This window comes from Oreochromis aureus, linkage group 20 (genome assembly GCF_013358895.1).
Source record: "Oreochromis aureus strain Israel breed Guangdong linkage group 20, ZZ_aureus, whole genome shotgun sequence".
Lineage (NCBI taxonomy): Eukaryota > Metazoa > Chordata > Actinopteri > Cichliformes > Cichlidae > Oreochromis > Oreochromis aureus.
Genome location: NC_052961.1, coordinates 13,220,136 through 13,239,922, shown reverse-complemented (window position 1 = coordinate 13,239,922; position 19,787 = coordinate 13,220,136). Strand labels below are relative to the sequence as shown.

General features: G+C 39.7%; 1 protein-coding gene across 3 annotated transcripts in view; it reads right to left on the bottom strand.

The window, feature by feature from the left end:
- Window positions 1–209: 209 nt before the first annotated feature.
- Window positions 210–19,787, bottom strand: part of si:ch73-181d5.4 — a 32,848-nt gene continuing 13,270 nt past the window's right edge. For all 3 annotated transcript variants that reach the window (XM_039603889.1, XM_039603891.1, XM_039603890.1), the window contains exons 8-17: window positions 10,920–11,454; window positions 10,096–10,255; window positions 9,892–10,008; window positions 9,649–9,753; window positions 9,335–9,491; window positions 8,612–9,224; window positions 8,363–8,516; window positions 8,164–8,253; window positions 7,864–8,059; window positions 210–7,710 (exon numbers count right to left, since the gene is read on the bottom strand). In XM_039603889.1, the coding sequence (XP_039459823.1) occupies window positions 1,646–7,710; window positions 7,864–8,059; window positions 8,164–8,253; window positions 8,363–8,516; window positions 8,612–9,224; window positions 9,335–9,491; window positions 9,649–9,753; window positions 9,892–10,008; window positions 10,096–10,255; window positions 10,920–11,454 (8,192 nt within the window). In that variant the 3' untranslated portion in view covers window positions 210–1,645. The remainder of the gene's footprint in view (window positions 7,711–7,863; window positions 8,060–8,163; window positions 8,254–8,362; window positions 8,517–8,611; window positions 9,225–9,334; window positions 9,492–9,648; window positions 9,754–9,891; window positions 10,009–10,095; window positions 10,256–10,919; window positions 11,455–19,787) is intronic.

Sequence of the window (19,787 nt, the reverse complement as noted above, 5' to 3'; positions counted from 1 at the left end):
TTAAATATATATATATATATATATATATATATATATATATATATATATATATATATATATATATATATATATATATATATATATATATATATGTATATGTGTGTGTGTGTGTAAAGTTTAAGCACCACCCCTAACAGCACAACTGGCCAACATAGTACTTTTCTACATAACAAAAACTGTTCAGCAATACTCAGTCACATTGCAAAAACTGTAATGGCTTCCTTATTTATTTTAAATAAAAGATTATTTCCAGTTGCAATTCAAACTTTATTATCTCTTAAGACCTGAGAATCACACTACTATGGAAAACAGAGAAATTAATTCTAAGTAAAATGACAGAAAACAACAGAAGAGTAGTAACAATGCTTGAGTTAAACTAGACTCCTGCAATGCAAGTTTTACACATGTGGAGGGTTACAGAAGATATGTAGACCCACCTTCGCTTATTGTGATTTCCACACTACCCAGCAAGAGGCCTCAAAAACGTAAAAACTAATTAAGTATTACCTTAATTGCCTGAAGTTTGAATCCATTGTGTGTGTGTGTGTGTGTGTGTGTGTGTGTGTGTGTGTGTGTGTGAGAATCAGCGCCCACTTTACAAGACAACCAGTAACAATTATTACCTCAGAGTCATGAGAAATCTTTACAGTCATCAGAAGATCTGAAATGTTTCACCAAATAGTTTTAGCAGTTTGTATTTAAATAAAATAATCCAATTTTTATGTCTCAGAATCATTTATTGCCACAAAGGTAGTAAAACTGTCACTTTTCTTTGATATGAGATTTGCTTGTTAAATTAACTGGTTTTAAGCTATCAATCTAAATGTGACAAAATAAGACTTCATATCAAGTGTGTTACTTTATTGACTTCTTGCATTCTAAAAGAAATGGAACGGGTCATTTTTAACCAACAGAACTTCATAAAAGAAAATGAGGGCTACCATACTGGCTATTAAAAAAAACACAGAAAAACTGTACATTTTCTGTACAAAACATTTATGACTTTGTCAAGCTACAAATAAAGTTACATTTACAACTGAAAATTAGATTTAGCAGGACTTTTACTGATAATCAAAAAACAATAATAAAAGCATCTACTTTGAAAACAGAAAAACTACAACACAATAAACTTAAATGGTCATCTCTGAGCACTTTTCTATCAAGTTACAAAGTTGGATTTTTTGCATGGCTTTGCCCGTATGTCATATTAAAATTTAACAAGCACATGGGTAGTCACTCTCAGTGAGAAAAGAAATACATTCATTGGGCATTATGATTAGGTATCTCTGTCAAGTCTAACAATGCAAGCAATTTTAGATGTCTGATTCTTCAGCTTTAGGTCCTTAAAGGTCTGCATGTTTTTCCCAGTGACTAATCTGGCTCACCATTGCTTTAATTTCCAACACTGATAATAGAGGTTAATTGTTTTTTTGTTTTTATTCTGAAAACCATTTTTTTTTTTCCCCCAAATCAACCTTATCCTTTGTTTCTCCTTCCCTTATGACTGGACCTTTAGGTGTGCTATTTTCTTTCTTCTTTCTTACAAGCAGGTTTTACCCATTATTTACATGTTATCAATTTACCTACATCTACTCTGCTCTGTCTGTTGGAAATGTGTTTTAGTTTCATGCCAAAATCCAAGCAATCATATTTTTGGGAAACGTATGAGACCTTCTTTTGGAGTGGGAAGTAAGGCACCTCTGTGTCTTTGAGGTCTTATGGCTTGCTGATTTTGTGGGTTTTCAAAACCAGGGAATGGTTTTCCTCCGCTATTTGGACCTGGGCCACGGGGCCTATTAAACTGTGCCAAATGTGGATCTCCAGGATGTTGGAATCTTGCAATGGGATGAGGACCTCTTCTTTCATTAATGGGTGTTTGACCTCTCTGCCTGGGATCTCTCCCCCTTATATTTGGGCCCCTACTAACATAACCTGCCCCCCTTATATCTGACACCTGCATGTCAATATTTGGATCTGGCTCAGACCTAGTGTTGTCATCCCACCTACCAGGTCCATTTCTAAAATCTGAACGCTGAGGTGATGGTCCCCTGCTGTCTGTTTTATTGGGCCCCAAACTTCTCATTTTTGGACCTCTACTTTCCCTTCTGAAATCAAATCCTTGTCTACCTGGTTCAGGATTTTCAGGTTCTACATTATGCCTTTCAGATCTTAGATCACCACTATCTGAAAATCTCCCATCACACCTTGGAGCTTCAATGCTTAGATTTCTGTTTGCAGGTCCTGGGGGTCCTAGATCTCGACCTGCTGGAGGTCTTCTATCACCTCCTCTGAGAGCCCCACGCCCTTCAGTGTTTGGCCCTCTCATTTTCCCCCTGACACTTGGCGGCCTCCAGTCATTTCCCATATCTGGATGATTGTGCATATGTGATCCTGGCCCTGCTTTCCTGTCTTGTCCTCTATTGTCTAGATCTCTTTCTCCTGTAAAAAATTCCCCAGCACCCTCTCTATCAAGCTCTGTCCATTCATTTCCATGACCTCCCCTATTTGGCCCTGGGCATACCATATCTGGATTTTCTTCAACAGGCCCTGCACTTCTGCTGCCAGGAGCATTCCAGTTATGTCTACGACCCCTTAAAGGTCCTTGAAATAACATATTGGGTCTATTCTGCATGGGACCTGGTCCACTACTTTCAGGGCCTCTCCATTCACTAAATAGGCCTTGACTAATATCTTCTTGGTCCTGTTCATCTTGACCCTCTTGGATAGGTCCAAATCCTTTACTAGCATCTGTTTCCCAGTCATCCACTGAACATTCTCCGTCTTGTCCTAAGAATTCTATATTTGTCCTTCTTTGATATGACCTTTGTTCCTCTGTGTCTGGGCCTCTCGTCTCAGGAGCAGAACCCCAGAAGCCGGGCCCTGGTCTTCTGATGTTTTTCCTCATAGGCCTTCGACCTCTAAAGCTCTGGCCCAATCTATCAGGTTCTGGGGCATGGTAATCTGGGTTTTCTTGAATAGGTTCACATGCTACCCAGTCATCCCTTCCCCCATGTCTTGGATCTTCAGTATTTGAACTTTCATGTTTGTAGCCTGGACCTCTGAAATCAGGGCCATGTGATTTTCTCCATCCTGGTCTTGAGCCCTCCGTATCTGGATATCTTTTTTCTGGACCACTTTCACTGTAGTCTGGACCTACTAGAGCTATTCTGTCAGGCCCAGGATCCACACCAGAACCTGGCCTTTCCAACCGCTGTGCACAAAATTCTGGACCCCTCCTATGAGGCCCTGGAATCTCCATATTTTGATACCCAACTTCTTTTCCACGACCCCTGAAATGTGGTCCACCTCGTCCTCTGTTGTGAGGCCCTAGATCTCCCACACCTGGACCAGTTCTTTCAGACCCAGCAACACCAATATGTGAACCTCTCCTGTCAGGACCCTGTCCACCTGTGTTTATTTCTCCAGGTCCTCTCCTTTCAGGCTCTTGGCTATGCATAGGAAAACTTGGTATTTCATGCATTGGCCCACTAAAATCTGGACCTTGTGAAACTCTGCCAGGCCCCATAGCAAGACCTCTACAATCAGACCCTAATCTGCTGATATCAGGACCTCCAGGTCCTCTTCTCTCAGGCCCAGAACCTTCTATAGGTCCTGGTCCCCTGAACCCAGGACCTCCAGGTCGTCTATTCTCATGTCCAGGACCTTCGATAGACATATTTCCCCTCTCATGCCCTGGTCCTTTAAATTCTGGACCCCCAGGTCCTCTCCTATTAGTCCCAGGATCCTCCATGGAATCTCTCCTTTCAATTCCTGGACCTCTACTGTCAGACCCTGGACCAGCCATATCCAGACCCATCCTTTCACCCCAGGTTCCCCTGAAATCTGGACCTCCAGGACCCCTGATGTCATGTACGTTTTGCTCCATATGTGGACCTTTTCTCTCAGGTCCTAATCCTCTAAAATGTGGACCCACAGGACCTCTTCTGTCAGGTCCAGCAACCTCCATGGCTACACTTCTTTTAGGTTCTGGTCCCACAAAATCTGAAGCCCCTGGTATTCCTAAGTCAGGTCCTTGATTGTCTATAATGGGGCCTATCCTTTTAAGTCCTCCTTCCATGAGGTGCGAGTCCTCTGGTCCTCCACTATTAAGCTTTGGATACTGCATGTTTGGACCTCTCATTTCAGCCACTGGTTGTCCGAATTCTGGGCCTCCACTCCCTCCTGTGTAAGGTCCCTGGCTTTCCATGTGTGAACCTCTTCTGTCAGACAGATGGACACTCCATTCATCTCGTACCACTGGCGCTTCCCTGACTGAATCTGACCCTCTCCTATCTAGGCCTCTCCAATGATCTCTTATGTCTGATCCTGGGCCATTCCAATCTGGATCACTTATATTTTGACCCAGAACTTTATTTTGATTCCCCTGACCCCTTATCCCGGGACCAAGATCCCTTAGTCCTTGACCTCTCCAATCTGAATTCAACATGTTTGAATTGACTGCATCTGCATGACTGCCACCAAGCTTGCCAAAGTCTGCATTTGTGTCATGTGGCTGAAGAGTACTTTTACGGGGGCACCTTTCTTCAAAAGCCATACTGCCATCATGTCTTGATTGCCTAGGAAGTCTTCCTAAGCCCATAAAGGATGGACTTGACTCCCTCATCCCAACACTTACATCAGATCTAAAAATCTGACCTTCATCTTTATCTTTTTGTCCTCTACCACCTCCACTACTATCTGGAGCCATAGCTTCTACCTGTGGAACCCCAAATGACTGCTTTGTTCCCATTTTCATCACATCTTTCCTGATATCTGTGTTTTCTGGCTCTGATCTATGTTCATTTGTCTTTGGACACTGTAAACCTTCCTGCAGAGAACTAACACTTTGGTTTCTCTCATCCACTTTAAACAGCCCCCTCATATCTGTATTTAGATGATACACAGCTGATAAAGAATCCCTTGGACCTGGACCAACATTACCAGGTGCAGATCTGTCAGACAAAGGGCCCTTCATGATGTTAACTTGGCTTTCGCGCTGGAGGCTTGCCTCTCCCATATACAAATTTGTAACAGTAGGTACAATATTTTGTCTAACATCAGGACTTGGGCATTTTATTTCTGCATTTACACCAGAAATAAAAGGCACACAAGCATTTTTACTATCTTGTGCTTCACTCCTCATTTCTGAATCTCTCAAGGCTGGCCATGAACCAGTTATTACAGTATTTTGATGTTGAATACCTTGTTCTCTCATTCCTAAGATTGTACTTGGATTTGAATATCCTCCCTCTTGACCCTTTGTTTCTGAATGCTTGAAGCAAGGATTGTCTGCTAGTGTCTCATTATGTGTCTCTGTCAGACCTTGTCCCTTGGCACCAAAAGCTTGCAGATTCAATGCTCTAAAATCCATGCTTTTAATATTTGAGATCACATCTCCAACAGACACCAATGCTTGACCACAAATTGGCAAACAATTATTTTCAAAGACTCTAATATCTTCCCTTGAATCGCTGACTTCATCAGTTTTAACAGAGTCGTGCTTTTCTATGCTGCTAGGTTTCACAAACTGTGGTTCTGGATCTGGGCTTTGGGGAGAATCTCGAATAGGTGGATCAATTTCTCTAAGAGGAATTGTACTGTCAAGTTTGCTGTGAAACAAATTGTCCTGTTTATAAAGTTTATTTTGCTGTGTCATATCATGGTCACTCAGTGAAATCTTTTGAAGCTCCTGAAATTTTGGTGGTTCGGAAATCTCAAGCTTCACATTACATAGAGGTTCGTGTGAGTGTTTTTCAGAGCTCTCAACATGATTACACTCTGAATTTTGTCCATCTGGATCACTTTTGATTGTAACATGTGATATGTTACTCTCTTCAAATTGTCCAGCAGAGTCTAGAGAACTGCATGGAACACTTGCATGTTTTGATTTCTCAGGGACCTGAGGCAAGGGTCCTCTGTTCGGTTTTGGTGAAACTGACACAGATTCTGTTTTTCTAGAAGAAGATGGGGATCTTCTACGCCCACGAGAATGCCGGCGTGTGGTATGATCTTTGCGATGGCGTCCCTGCCGTTCAGATGGATCTCTAACTCTGTGTCTTGACCTGTCTCTTTCACTCTTTCTGTGTCTATCCTTTTCTCGGCGTCTTCGGGACCGGGAACGAGAACGCTGCTGTGACTGTCTTGAAGGACTTCTGTGGCGGTCCCTTTCCCGATGACTCCGCTTTTTTGGTGATGACCTTCGCTTTCTACTGTGGTATGAATTTGGAGACATACCCTTGTGAGAGCCACCATACCTTGCTCTAGACAGAGAGTCCATAGTTGTTACAGTTCCCCCCTTAAAAACATCATCTTGAATTTCATTGAAAAGTGATTCATCCTCAGGATCATAAGCTACATCAGAATCTTCAATCTCTCCAGCAGATGAATATTTGTCAGATTCCACACTTTTCTGTGTTTCATCTTGCTTTGCAACACCATCTGTATCATTTCCTAAATTTTTGACAGGTGTTGCGTCTTCTACTTTCACAGCTTGTGAATCCAAATTTGAATTGTCCACAGTCTCTGTAAGGGGGGTGGCCTTGTCTGTTGTTTCTGAAGATTTTGACTCCGTTTTTATAATACTTTTCTGCAGAGAGGACAGTTGGTTAAGGGGCAAAGATTTTTGTGGGGGAGACATAAGTGAATCCGAAACAGAAAAGTGAGCCATGAACATTCCCACAGCCTCTCTCTGCTGACGTAGTGCTTCCTCCTGCTCTTTTAACTGCCGTTTTTGCTCTTCAATTTGCTTATTGAGTTCCTCAAGCATCCTCTGTTGTTCACTTAGTGTTGCAGCTGAGATAACCACAGTGCCTGTAGGGAGGTGTGGCATGACTGCAACTGGAGCAGAAGTTTGTGCTGGGGAAGAAGTGGAAACCGTCGCTGGGCATGATGGAGAATCAAATGTTTGAGTTGTAACAGGGGGCTTTGCTACAGGAGTATCACTTTGAATATCTTCAAAGATAGTGTCGTCCTCTGGATCATAGGCCACATCATCTTCCACAAAGCTTGATAATGCTGGGGCATCAGCTTTAATTTTTTCTGTGGTCTGTGGAGCAACGGTTGCATATCCCATTGCTGGATCATATTCTTCCTCTGGGTCATATGGTCGGTCAAAGTCATTTTCATCTTCAATCTCCTTGGCTTTGGTTTTCTGTCCATACTGTTGGACAATTGGATCCACCACTGATCCAGAAAGCACTGGGTTCTTCTTAGCAGTTACTGTTGTTTTTGTAGAACTTCCATCAGAGACAGTGGAGTCAGCCTGATTACTACCAAACAAGGTACTCAAGATTGTCTGTAGTGGTGTCTTATCACTGGATGCAGTAGTGGGATTTTTATCAGAGCTGCTGTTAAAGGTGGAGTGTGTTGCAGCAATAGTGGCTGAGGTAGAAACAGAAGGGGCTGCTTTAACGGAAGTTAATAGAGATGGTATGGTGACTGAGCTAGAGGAGGAAGAGTCTGTTGGTGACCCAGGGCATGATGGTGAACCAGGAGGGGTGGTACTAGCAGGAGTCTCTGGATCATAGGGTTGGAATATCTCCAATTTGTCAGATCCGTAAAGGACTGGTGGTTTTGGGATCCACATAGGGTCCTTGGACATATGAACTTTGGGTCTTTTGTCTTCCATTTCCTGTGGCAAACTTCCTGGACGTTTGACCTTCTGGACGATTGCTAGACCAAGAAGGAGATTGGGCCGGTTTCTCTCAAGTCCTGGAAAAAAATTAGATAACACATTAGAAAACACATTAAGGCTAACAATTAGCTTTCTAGTATGGTTTTGGTATGAACCCTCGCATATTCAAACATATAAAACAGAAAAATGTCAGTTATTTATGAATAGGCAGCATTCAAAGCACTTCACACCTGGTCCTTCAAGAGGTTGTAGTATAGATGGGATTGGTTCCTTTGCACTGAGTGGGACAAGGTATACATCTTTGATGGAACGGCTGCTATTGGCAACCACACCGAAACGACCTCTGCTGCTGAAATAGGAAAAAAGGGAGACATAGGCGACCTCCTCTTCCTCTGTTGCAGGGTGAAACCGGATCACACATAACTCCTAACAAATACAAAGCAAACAAAAGTGCATGTAAAATACTGATGTAGCCTCAACATTATTATATGTGGTAAGATGCAAAAAGAAATACAGTATATTCTGCTTGCCTTTGTAACTGAGGTCTTTAGTTTTGCAACGTAGTCCCACACTGTTTGAGGCATGATTCGTCCTCCAATTTGTATAGTGTCAGGTAGATCCTATACAAACCACAAAAATAAATGCTTTTTATATCTCCACCCAGTGACAATTATAAATCCTTTTGATATAGCCAGTAAAAAATGTAATTAATATCATGCATTACAATACCGCTTTAAGATTTTCAGCAGATCCTGACACCAGATATCCCTTGGTGACAAACTTGGCTACAGTGAGCATGTTTAGAAAACCCTTCCACAGTATTTCCTGCTTTGCCAGGAACTGAACTGTCTCACCATCAGCTGGGGATTCAGAGATCACGGTTCTGAAACAGAAACCACAACAATCATATGTACACAATGCCCAGCTTCTGGACAAATAAAAAAACAAAACAAAACATTGGCTTGGAGTTCTTTATACCTCGAGTGTGGGCCATAAAGTCTGGGATCAGCAGTGGAAGATGGCTTCATTAAGATGGATTTAGGTACTGTTTTGGTTGGTGGTAGTGATGATGCTACGTTCAATGCAATGTTCTCTTTAACAAGAGCATAAGGAGCAGCCCGTTTATGAGTTGTGTTACTGGGACCAAAGGTGCTACTAGATGAAGCTGAGAACCTGTTTGCAGTGCGGGGGTCACGACGCTGTGTAATGGTTACCGTGGAAACAGGTGGAACCAAAACTGGTATATATGGTCTTTTTGGTGCAGTAGCTTTAGAGGTATCTGGAGTTGGGGATGCAGGGGACTCCATGGTAGGAGAAGCAGGAGATTCTAAAGTGGGGGAGGCTGGAGAATCCATTATAGGAGAAGCAGGTGATTCCACTATAGTCAGTGCAGGAGAATCAATATTGAAATGGGATGAAAGGTCCAATAGGTTGGATGCTGGAGAATCCATGTCAGGAGAGTCAGGTGGCGCCAGAAGTGGGGAGTCATCCCCTGCAGACTTTCTCCAAGATGGTTCGTGCTTATCCCTGGATACAGATAGCTTGGATTTTTTCTTTGCAGGTTCCTCCTCTTCCATAGGTTGCATCTGGCCTTTAGGAAGGAACGACAAACTACTTTTGAAAATCTGAATTTAACAGCTAATCAGTAGATAATGATGTCTAGTCGTTTTTACATTTATTCTCATCGTTTTTGAAATTTACCTGTGCATATCTTGCATTTTAGGTCAAATAGATGAGCTTTGTGCTCTGATGTTGTGTCTTTTAGCATGCAGGCAAGAACATCTGGCACTGCATTGCCCTGGCTTGTTTGGCTTGCCCTGGGCTTGACTGCAGGAGCAGGAAGACTTCTCTTCTGTTCCTGTAAAGCAACATATACCAACACAAGAACACAAAAAACAATTCTTAGTCGATGTATATAACGCGTCATGAAAAAAAAAAAAGATATAAAAGACACAGCATAATCACCATAAAAACTGTATATCCACCTGTTTAATTTAAATACGATAGGTACGTACCATGCTATCAGGTTTTCTGTCGGATTTAGCAGGATTCAAACTGGGTAAAACAACCTTAACTGCTTCAGGCTTGGGCAAACTTATTTTAGCAGCTGTATCCTTAACCTAGAAAGACATAAGCAACCATTTAAGATAATCACTTATGACAAAAGCATTGGTTGATCTTTATCAGGCCTGGTATCAAGTAGAAGCATACAATACAATTTTATTTCACTGATATGGTTTATGACTAATATTATTTACCACTGTTGTTTCTTTTACACTTGGCTCAGGTGCCTTGGTAGCCTGCATATCCTTCTGGCTCATCCTAACTAGTCTGAAAGGATTGATATCGCCATGTACCACACGGTATAACAAGCCCTAGAAGAAATAAAGAAGTAGATTGTCAATTTGATTTATATTTAAATGTACATAAAATAAAATTGATGTTAACAAATTTCAACATACCTTGTTTCTTGGGTCTTTTAGGTTGAACATTATAGTTCTGTACTTGTTCATGTATTTGCTGTCTGTGTTGCGAAATATGTCAAACATCTCCATCTCAATGCTTGCAACAAGCTTTGCAGCTTCGCTCTCAGACATCTCCAAATCCTCACATTCACACACCCTTAGCAAATTGAAAAAGGAGTTAGTCAAGAAATATGCTGATACTATACTTAAATTTTTTCTACTAGCCTATCAATGTCTTTGAAGACTGAGAGACCTTTAATCAGTGATATAGTTCTCACCTTAACAGGATGCTGGTGAGAGCGCTGAAAAGAGCTTAGTGCACTTGAGAAGGTTTGAACCTTAAGCTTAGTTTCAAAGACGGCTTCTGGGATGATGCTGAGACTAACGTATGGCTTGATGGAGACTGAGATCCAGACTGCTTCTTTGGTATAACATATGTTTCAAATGTGGCTGGAGTCAGGCTAGATTTTTCTGGGGCAGGTGTTATTAGGGGATCTGATTCTGAAGATTGTCTAGGACACTTATTTACACTGTGTTGGTAATGCTACTTCATAACCAGTCACCTAGATGAGAATGATTCTGAATTGTGGAAGGCAAATAAAACAAATGTTGGTTCCCTCAGCACAGTTTATTACTGCATGCTAAAGTGTCATTGTTAAAAAACAAAAAGATACTATACTTAAATTTTTTTCTACTAGACCTATTATTATATCTTTTTAATAATCTCATGTTACATTTACCAAAAAAAAAAAAAAGCAGAATATGTGCAATAAAAAAATCTAAGGCTGTGACTTTCATTTAATCAGTGATATAGTTCTCACCTTTTGAACAGGATGCTGGTGAGAGAGCGCTGGATACTCTGTCTGACCTGGTTATTGGGTTGAGAGGGCCTGGAGGAGGGTGCACTGGGTGCGGGTGGCACTGGCAGATTTCGGGTTTCGTTCAGGGGTGTGGGTGCTGAAGACGGCTTCTGGGATGATGCTGAGACTAACGTATGGCTTGATGGAGACTGAGATCCAGACTGCTTCTTTGGTATAACATATGTGGTCTTCGTTATCATGAGAGCCCCAGTCTCATGATGTCTGCGCGCTGAGGTGGTTGGGGACGATGTGGCTGGAGTCAGGCTAGATTTTTCTGGGGCAGGTGTTATTAGGGGATCTGATTCTGAAGATTGATGCTTAGGCAAGTCACTGTTTACAGTTTCCTTTTCTCCTTCTTCACAGTGGCTTTGTGGCTGGGCTGCTTCAGTGGTAGGTTTAGAAAGGAGACTTGTGTCTGGTGAAGGGTCTTCTGTAGATTGTGCTGAAGGAGATACAGCTTCCTTCTCAGCCTCTACCTGTTCACTGTCCTTATTAGCTGTTAGGGAAAAAAAAGCACAAGAGGCCATTCTGTAAATATGAAGAAATCTCTCAGAACAGTCTATCAAATAAATCTAACTGTGATATGAACCAACATGGCACACTAGATAAACAAATAAGTGGCATCTTAAAAAAATATAAAAATTTCTTACTGCAAATCCATGAATAAAAAACTGGTCTTGCACCCCATTAACTGCTCAGATACTAAACAGTAAATATAAAGATTTACAAGTTTTGTATCAGATTCAGAGTCCCATCTATAAGATTCGGATTCAAATTGCCAGATGTTTGAATAAACTTGTAGTTTATATGGCCAGATAATAATAGGTTAGGTAACTTAAAAAATTCCTTTTGGTGATTTTATGACTGTAAAATTAGAAGAGGCAAAAACTGAATTACAGGCACAGACTCACAAGTACAGGCTCATGAACATTTAACATAAACCTGCTGTTTTTCCTGCTAACTCGAAAAAAACTTTTCGGTTGTATAATACATCATCTGCTTCCCTATAATGATATTAAGGAAATTTATAGCACTTCTTAATTGTGGGCAGCCTTGTTCTGGAGATTTTTTTTTTTTTTTCTGAGAGACACTGAGATTAACCAATTCAGCCTGGTTAAACATACTCTAAATGTTAACAAGGTAAAATGTTGTACTTTGGAGCTACAATGCTTCATCCAAGAGCAGTTTGGGCATTTTAAATTTGCATGTACAGCTAAACTTCCTCTTTGCTTTTCAGCATCATTAGCACTGCCTGGCTTTACTCTCCTCGCTGTTTGTAGTGAGAATTCTTGCATTTATCTTAATTTATTTATTTATTTTTTTAGTTTTGCATTAAAAAACAACAAACTGAGCTCAAGTTCAAACAATTCTGAATACACTGAGTTTTATGTGTTTAATTTTTGGTTGATCAAATATCAAACCTTAGTAAAATGTGTTTTTATATGCTATTGTTGGGGCAATCATCCATTTTTTGTTTGTTTGTTTGTTTTTGTAGATGCTGAGTTCACAATAAAGCCCAGTATAGGCAGATATTTGAAATCTATTGTGGAGAAGTCTTTGTTTACTCATTGCTCCATGAATACTTTCAGTCTGGCATATAACTATATTACTCTCTCTATCCAGAGTAATGCTAACAAGTGAACTGTATGTGTGCAGTTATTGTTTTCCAGTTCCACTCACTGGAAGAAAAAGAAAAAGACACTTTTTTGTATACATCTATATTCCATGTACATTTTGTATGACTTCAGTACTGTGTTTGGTAACTCTTGTACCACATATGCTTAAAAACAAGGACAGACTTTCCAAAACCTCTGCACTCCTGGGGTGTATTTGTTTTCCCCTCAAAGGCTTTTTAAAATTTATCAGCAATTAGTGTTTACTGTGGAATGCTGAGCCATAAAAAAGTGTGTTGAGTCTCATGAACAGACTTCACATTTATCACTATGAATGAGAATTAATCACACAGGCATAGTTCTGTGATTCCAAACTACTGAAATATAGACCCAATGTATCGTTTATATTTATATTACAAATTTCACATGCACACAAAATGTTTGATAAATGTGCTTTAGAGTTCTGCTATAAGGAGGAAAATCATAATCTACTGACTTCCTGTGCCTGACATAATAACACAAGTTCTTCCAAATAAAATTTCATAAGAAAAACTAACATCAGATCTTCATAAATCACACTGCCTGCTAATGTGTATTGGACTTACTGTGTAAATAGCTGTCTGTGCATAAGACACGTACAAATAACTCTGATATATTGGTGCAGTGCCACTGGGGTAATAAGCAAAAACATTACAATATAAAGCCAGTTGCATTGACGAGGATGTTTCCAAAAGGATGTTAATAATCCAGCCCAAAACCTGAACTTGGTATTGATATAAAGTTAATTCTTGCTATTTATGAATTACAGCTGAATGAAATGACCACATTTTATGTCAGCTCAACCAAAGACAAACAACATTAAAGACTTGTGTGCAAACCTGCATAATCAAAGTGCCCCTGAGGACAGATAATGTGACTATTACAGGTTATTCTAAATAGTTAATCCCATAGTTAACCATGCTAATAATAATTTAAAAAAAAAAGATTGATAATGATTTTACTATATTTATTATACTTTTACATATTTAACTTCAGTTTTATTGTGAGAGTAAATTATTTTTGTTCAACAGCTAAAACACCGATAAAATATATATGCAATTTATATTGCATATATAAATTGATAAACTGCACAAGTGCTATAAAACATCCCAGGTTTGCATACTACTCTGTTAGGCAAAACATTTTAAATTGATATTTATAAACACAGCTTTTGAAACCTAACACAAATAATGCATGTATTTTTCAGCCTTTCCACTTTTGAAACTGATGAATTTTATGCATAACATATAATACACTGGTCCCATTTGGAATATCAGACACAATGAAATACCAGCCAACCTCTGCAAGACCACAGAAAGTTCTGTACACGTTGTATGGTGTGGTTTGGAAGTCTTAATGTTCACATGTGCAAGTGTTTGAGTATTTATTGTGGGATTAGGACAGATGGCACAGTGTAGCCTCATCTTATCAAGAATGGGAAAGATGAGCTTTTTTAGGTCAGTGTATGGCATGACCACTATTATGAAGCAGGAGGCATCAGTCAATGCAATGTGAAGGAAATCAAGGAGATTTTGTATGAGTAATGTAGGCTCTTTACCTTGGATTATAAGGTGCTTTGAGATGAATTGTGAGTTTGCACTATATCAATAAAAATTAAATGAACAGAAAAAGTGAACTTCCAGAAATGATGAACATTATGGTCAGAAAACCCAAAGCTGGCAACCAACCTGTGAGTTAATTTAATGTACATAGACAAGGAGATATGAGCTAATGACATACAATAATTTGGCCCGCTGGTGGATGCAGCGGACAAAATCTGCCCTTATATGTTCCCGATTCAAACCAGTTTTTTTTGTTTTTGTTTTTGTAGTAACAGAGAAGCAATAGTTTCAGAGAACTAGTTTCAAATCAGTTCCAAGTACTTCAAAGTATACACCAATCAGGCAACTGTCTCAGCAAGAACAAAGTACTAAAAGAAAGAGGAAACAATGACACATCTTCAGAGAGACAGGAAGCACCGTAGATTGTAAAAAAGAATTTGTAAAAGGAAGAAAATAAAAGATCAGGGATTTAGTGCATCATCTGCAGAGATTTCACTGCTTTCTTTTGTCCACTGACAAGCAGAAAGGCTTAAGACAAAATGAACAATATGAAAAAATAAGGATAGAGCAAAGGAACAAACATGCAAGTGAGTCATTTTCCACATCTATGAGGTAAATCATGAAGAATCTTTATTTGTGTGAATAAGCTACTGTTTATGTGAGTCAAAGTGAGGAAGAAACAAGCATTTGCCACAGTAAGTACGTGCAAAGTTATGATGCAAATCCTTTTCAATTGTTCAGAACACATATCTATGAAACTCCTTATTTATTGACTAAAATGAAGAATGTCGTCACTTTAGGTATTTGTGCTGAAGTTTCAATAAATGTTCAGCAAGGGAGAGTTTTTCAGTCACACGCTGCCTTTGGTCTTCTGAATATACATTTCTGCTTTAATCCTGTTCTGATCTTTTGCATAATTTCCACTGTCCCATACCGTCAGACATCAATATAATGAAAATGAACACAGACACCAACCCATTAACACCTTGACATTCAGGATGCTACTGAGGACTTAAGGCAAAGTTTCCATCTACTATTTCTTGGATTAACCTAACCATTAGCAGATGAGGTGTCTTCATAGTGCCCTACTATTAGTGAAAAAACAAGAGTGGGCCAGGTGTCAACAACTGATATTTGATGCGGACTTCAGTAAAAACAGCTTTACTTTTCCCTGTTCACTATACGTGTTAATGTATAATGTTAATACATTGCTTTTGTTGTTTTTTCTGGTGTATTTACTGACAGATGTACTAAATCTGTCAGGAAATTAGTTATTGCACTGTGCAAAACACAGAGCGTCGACGTGGCAGCTAACTGTAGTTGGCTTAAAGTTTAAATAGCAATGAATCAGTATCTAGCTCCCATGAGGTCATTTTTAAAGCTGCACCATAGGCACCATAGGCATACCCAAACAAAAGTTATTGTTGAAAACTGATTTTAATTCAGCCCCAAATCAACCTGACAGCAGCCCCCCCCTTTTTCTGTCAATGGACTTAAAGTAGAATAATTAATATACATTGATTTGGCAAAATATCATGACTACTGTCAGGCGAAGTGAATAACACTGATTGTATCTTCATGATGGGCACTTGTTAGTGGGTGGGATATAACTAGGGGGCAAGTGAACATTTTTAGCCCCAAAATTGCTGTGTTAGAAGTAGGACACATGGGCAAGGGTAAGGATTGAGTTTTGATCAAAGTCAAATGGTGATGGCTAGATGACTGGGTCAGAACATCTCCAAAACTGCAGCTCTTGTGGAGCGATCCGGGTCTACTATCAAAAGTGATTAAAGGAAGGAACAGTAGTGAACCAGCAACAGGTCATGGGAGGGCAAGGCTCACTAATGCATGGGGAGTCCATGTGGTCTGTTCCAACAAACGAGCTCCTGTGGCTCAAATTGTCGAAAAAGTTAATTGGAGTTTGTTGTGTAATGGGCTGCATAGCCACAGACCAGTCAGGATACCTGTAGTGACCCCCCTCCACCGCCAAAAAAAGAGGAATGTGACCAGCAGAACTAGACCACAGGGGAATGGAAGAAGGTGGCCTGATCTGATGAATCACGTTATTTTACAAAACGCGGAAGGGCTGGGTGGGTTGTTGCAGAACATGTACACTCTTTCATGGAAACAATAATCCTTCATGGCCGTGGCCTCTTTCAGGAAGATAACGTGAACTGTCACAAAGCAAAAAATGGCTTAGCAATGGTTTGAGGAGCACAAAAATGAGTTTGATCTCCCTAGAGCTCAATTCAATCATTCATCTGTAGGATGTGCTGGCCAAATAAGTCTGATCCATGGAGGCCCCACCTCGCTTTTTGCAGGACTGAAAGGATCTGTTGCTAACATCTTGATATCAGATACCACAGCATAACTTCATAGGTCTAATAGAGTCCAACCTCAACAAATACAGGCTGTTATGGCAGTAAAACAGGGACCAACACAATATTAAGCTGGGCATACACATGTGTGATTTTTTCAGTTATTCAGCTCCTGCTCAAATTGTACGATTGACTCGCAGGGGTTAGAAGTTCGTGGGTCACTATGCACGGTCTCACACTATACGGCCCGATGCTCCGATGCGACCTGAGTGCTCACACTGTGCGTCCATAACATGAAGCTTATAACACAAAATCTGTCTCTCACTCTCCCTCTCTCTTTCACTCACACAGACACACACACCACCACCATCAAGCTAAATTGCTAATGAAAAACATTGACCAGGCAGCTGCAATTGAGCAGCAATGTCCATTCAACTCTTTTCATGGTTGTTGCGGTCGTGATAATTTTGTGAGACCACATCGAAAAGGCTTGGATGAGCTTGCCAAAGTTCTACACGCTGCGCTGCCATGCTACTCTGTCTTTTTCACTTCCATTTCTGTGTTTGCGCGTGCGCAGTGTAAGAGGTTGTGTTGAAACCCTCACGAGGGGCCGACAGGATTTCAAACAGGTTTGATTTTCTTGCGACCATACGATTCTTGATTGGGAGCTGGCCGTGAGGTGTTAATCGCTTCTCGTTACCCCATGTATACTACAGGATGCACGACACAAAGTTGAGGCCAAACTCGGGCCGATCCCCAAAACGGTTGCATGACTGAAAAATAGTCTCAAAATGGGCCAGTGTCTCAAAATCGCACAGTGTATGCCCAGCTTTAGGCAGTAGCTCATAATATTATGCCTGATTGGTGTATTTACTAACAGCAACAGGATACCAAGTTATTATCATAACTTTTTTTACCACTATTTTTTCTTTCTTTTTTTGCCAAACTGGTGTAATGATTCATTTTGTAATTTTTCCAAGCAGGAGATACTCAAACATCACAAGGCCCAGTCAAAATGGATGCATCTGATTTTTTATTTTAAACAGTGTGATTTCTAATTTAACTATATTTTTTACAGCATTATTCTTAAGCATACAAATCCATCTAATCCATCCATATGCACAAAGAATAAGATAAAATAACAATGACTGTAATGATTTTTAAATAATTATTGTAGGTTCTTTACCTTACAACATAAAGTGCTACAAGGCAACTATTGTTGTGATTTGGCGCCATATATAAATAAAACTGAATTGAATTTAAATCTTATAGTTTTTTCCCTGCAACAACCCCATCACTAAGAAATTATTACAACAATTCAATTAAGTCTTATCTGTAAAATCAACTTTTGCTTTAGCTTTATTCCTACTGCACAAACCAGGTTCTCTTTTCTTACATCTCTGGGCTTTCAGCACTGCTGCTATTTTTAAGTCACCCGTTGGAAGACCACTTGCATGTTGACATTTGTGAAATACAAATGTTTTAACTTGAACCCAGGTTCTAAACATTAATGTATTACAAATTCAAACTGTGACCGTCAACACGCAGAGTTCTGGAATGAACCTAAATAATTGCACGCCATTATGTGCCAGTACACTTTTTTTTTTTCAGCAACACAATCTTTGCTTGCTGCAAGTTATGCACTTCCACAAAATGAAAATCAAATTAAAGGATAACTGTAGTACGGTTGGGTGATTTCCTCCACAGTCCAGATGCCATACTGTCGCTTTCGGCATTGCTAATGGCCAGTAGCATACCCTCAATAATGCACACTGTGTAGCCCAAGCAGGAGAAGAGGGCACAGGTGAAAGAGAAACACACACACCGGGAGTACATTTTTGGTCCAGTTTGTGTTTTGTGTGTAAAATATTTCATCTGTCACACTTTCATTCTTCAACTGCCTAGTCCTAGACAGCTGAGTTTTTAATCAACAAAGATGTCTGGTGGTGAAAAAAGGAGACAATATAAAGGAGTATTTCTGAAAATGCACACTTACACTATGCTGTATACTGAACAAATAAATTAAGAGTCCAGCAGTCGAAAAATACAGATCTTTTCTGATTTGATGATGATGGATGAGCTTCATTGCTTCACTGACTTCAAAGCAGCACAGAAGTCCAGACATGTACCTGTTTGTGTGCACCCAAGCATGCTCAGATACCTGTGTGTTGCAAGTGTCGGCTATATGTGGAGGTGCAAAATGAACCAAGAGCGAGGCAGATTCAATTTTTTATGAATCTCATAATAATGATAATTTAATGCATTACTTGGGAAATGAGATCTGTGAAAAAAATGCCTTGACCTGAGAGCTATAGCTGCTCACTTTGCCCATAGGTGATCTCTGACATCATCCATCACCACGACCCTATACTGCTGACATATTGGACAAAGAACTATACTGCTGACATATTGGACAAAGAACTGGTGGAGACATCTACAGGGTCGGAACTAAATGGGTTTCAATCTTAAAAAAAAAACCTGTTGAAAAACTAACATCAGCGTGGGAAGACATCTAGATATGGGTCGGATGATGATCTTGAAAATGTGTTTCAGTCTTAAAAAAAACCTGTTGAGGCCTCAAAACTAATTTAGTTTCTAGCACTTTCTAGCAAAATATTGTGATCGGAGTCACATCCAAATTGCAAGCAAACATATTCTGATCCTGCATTAACAAATATGAAAAAAAAATCTAACTTAAAAAAATAAATAAAAAAAAATATGAATCATGGAATTGGCATCCTTTGGCCGAAAGAATAGAGCATCCATTAGAACTGTCATATTTATCAATAGTCAGCTTCTACTTAAAGGGTAAATTGGTGCACAATGGGTGGCTAACTTGCACATCTGTGACCGATATTTGAAAGTTCTGGAGCAACATATACTGCTTGAGGCTTGCTCATTGCAGTAAGACATTACCAAGTCACATTATGCAAGTACTACAACAGCATGTCTCCTCTGCAGTGTGGCAGCTTAAAAAAAAATTAAAAGAGCAAATGATTTTCCCCAGTTTCCAGTTTTAAAACCAAATAATTTTTCTCAACTTCAAATAATTTAGGTTAAAGAAGAATCACAATGTTTTTGGAAATGACGCTGCCCTAATTTGATTTTATGAGGAGAGAAAAATTAAGTTGGACCCAGAAGAAAATTTAAACAGTAAACCTCCTCCCCACATCTTTAAGACTCACTGAGAGTAGAATTTCAGTAATTTAATACATTTATAAACAGAAGTGAATAATTAAGTTGTGTTTTAATGATGAATAACATGCTGGGCTATTTTTCAATCAAGCTATTCCCTTC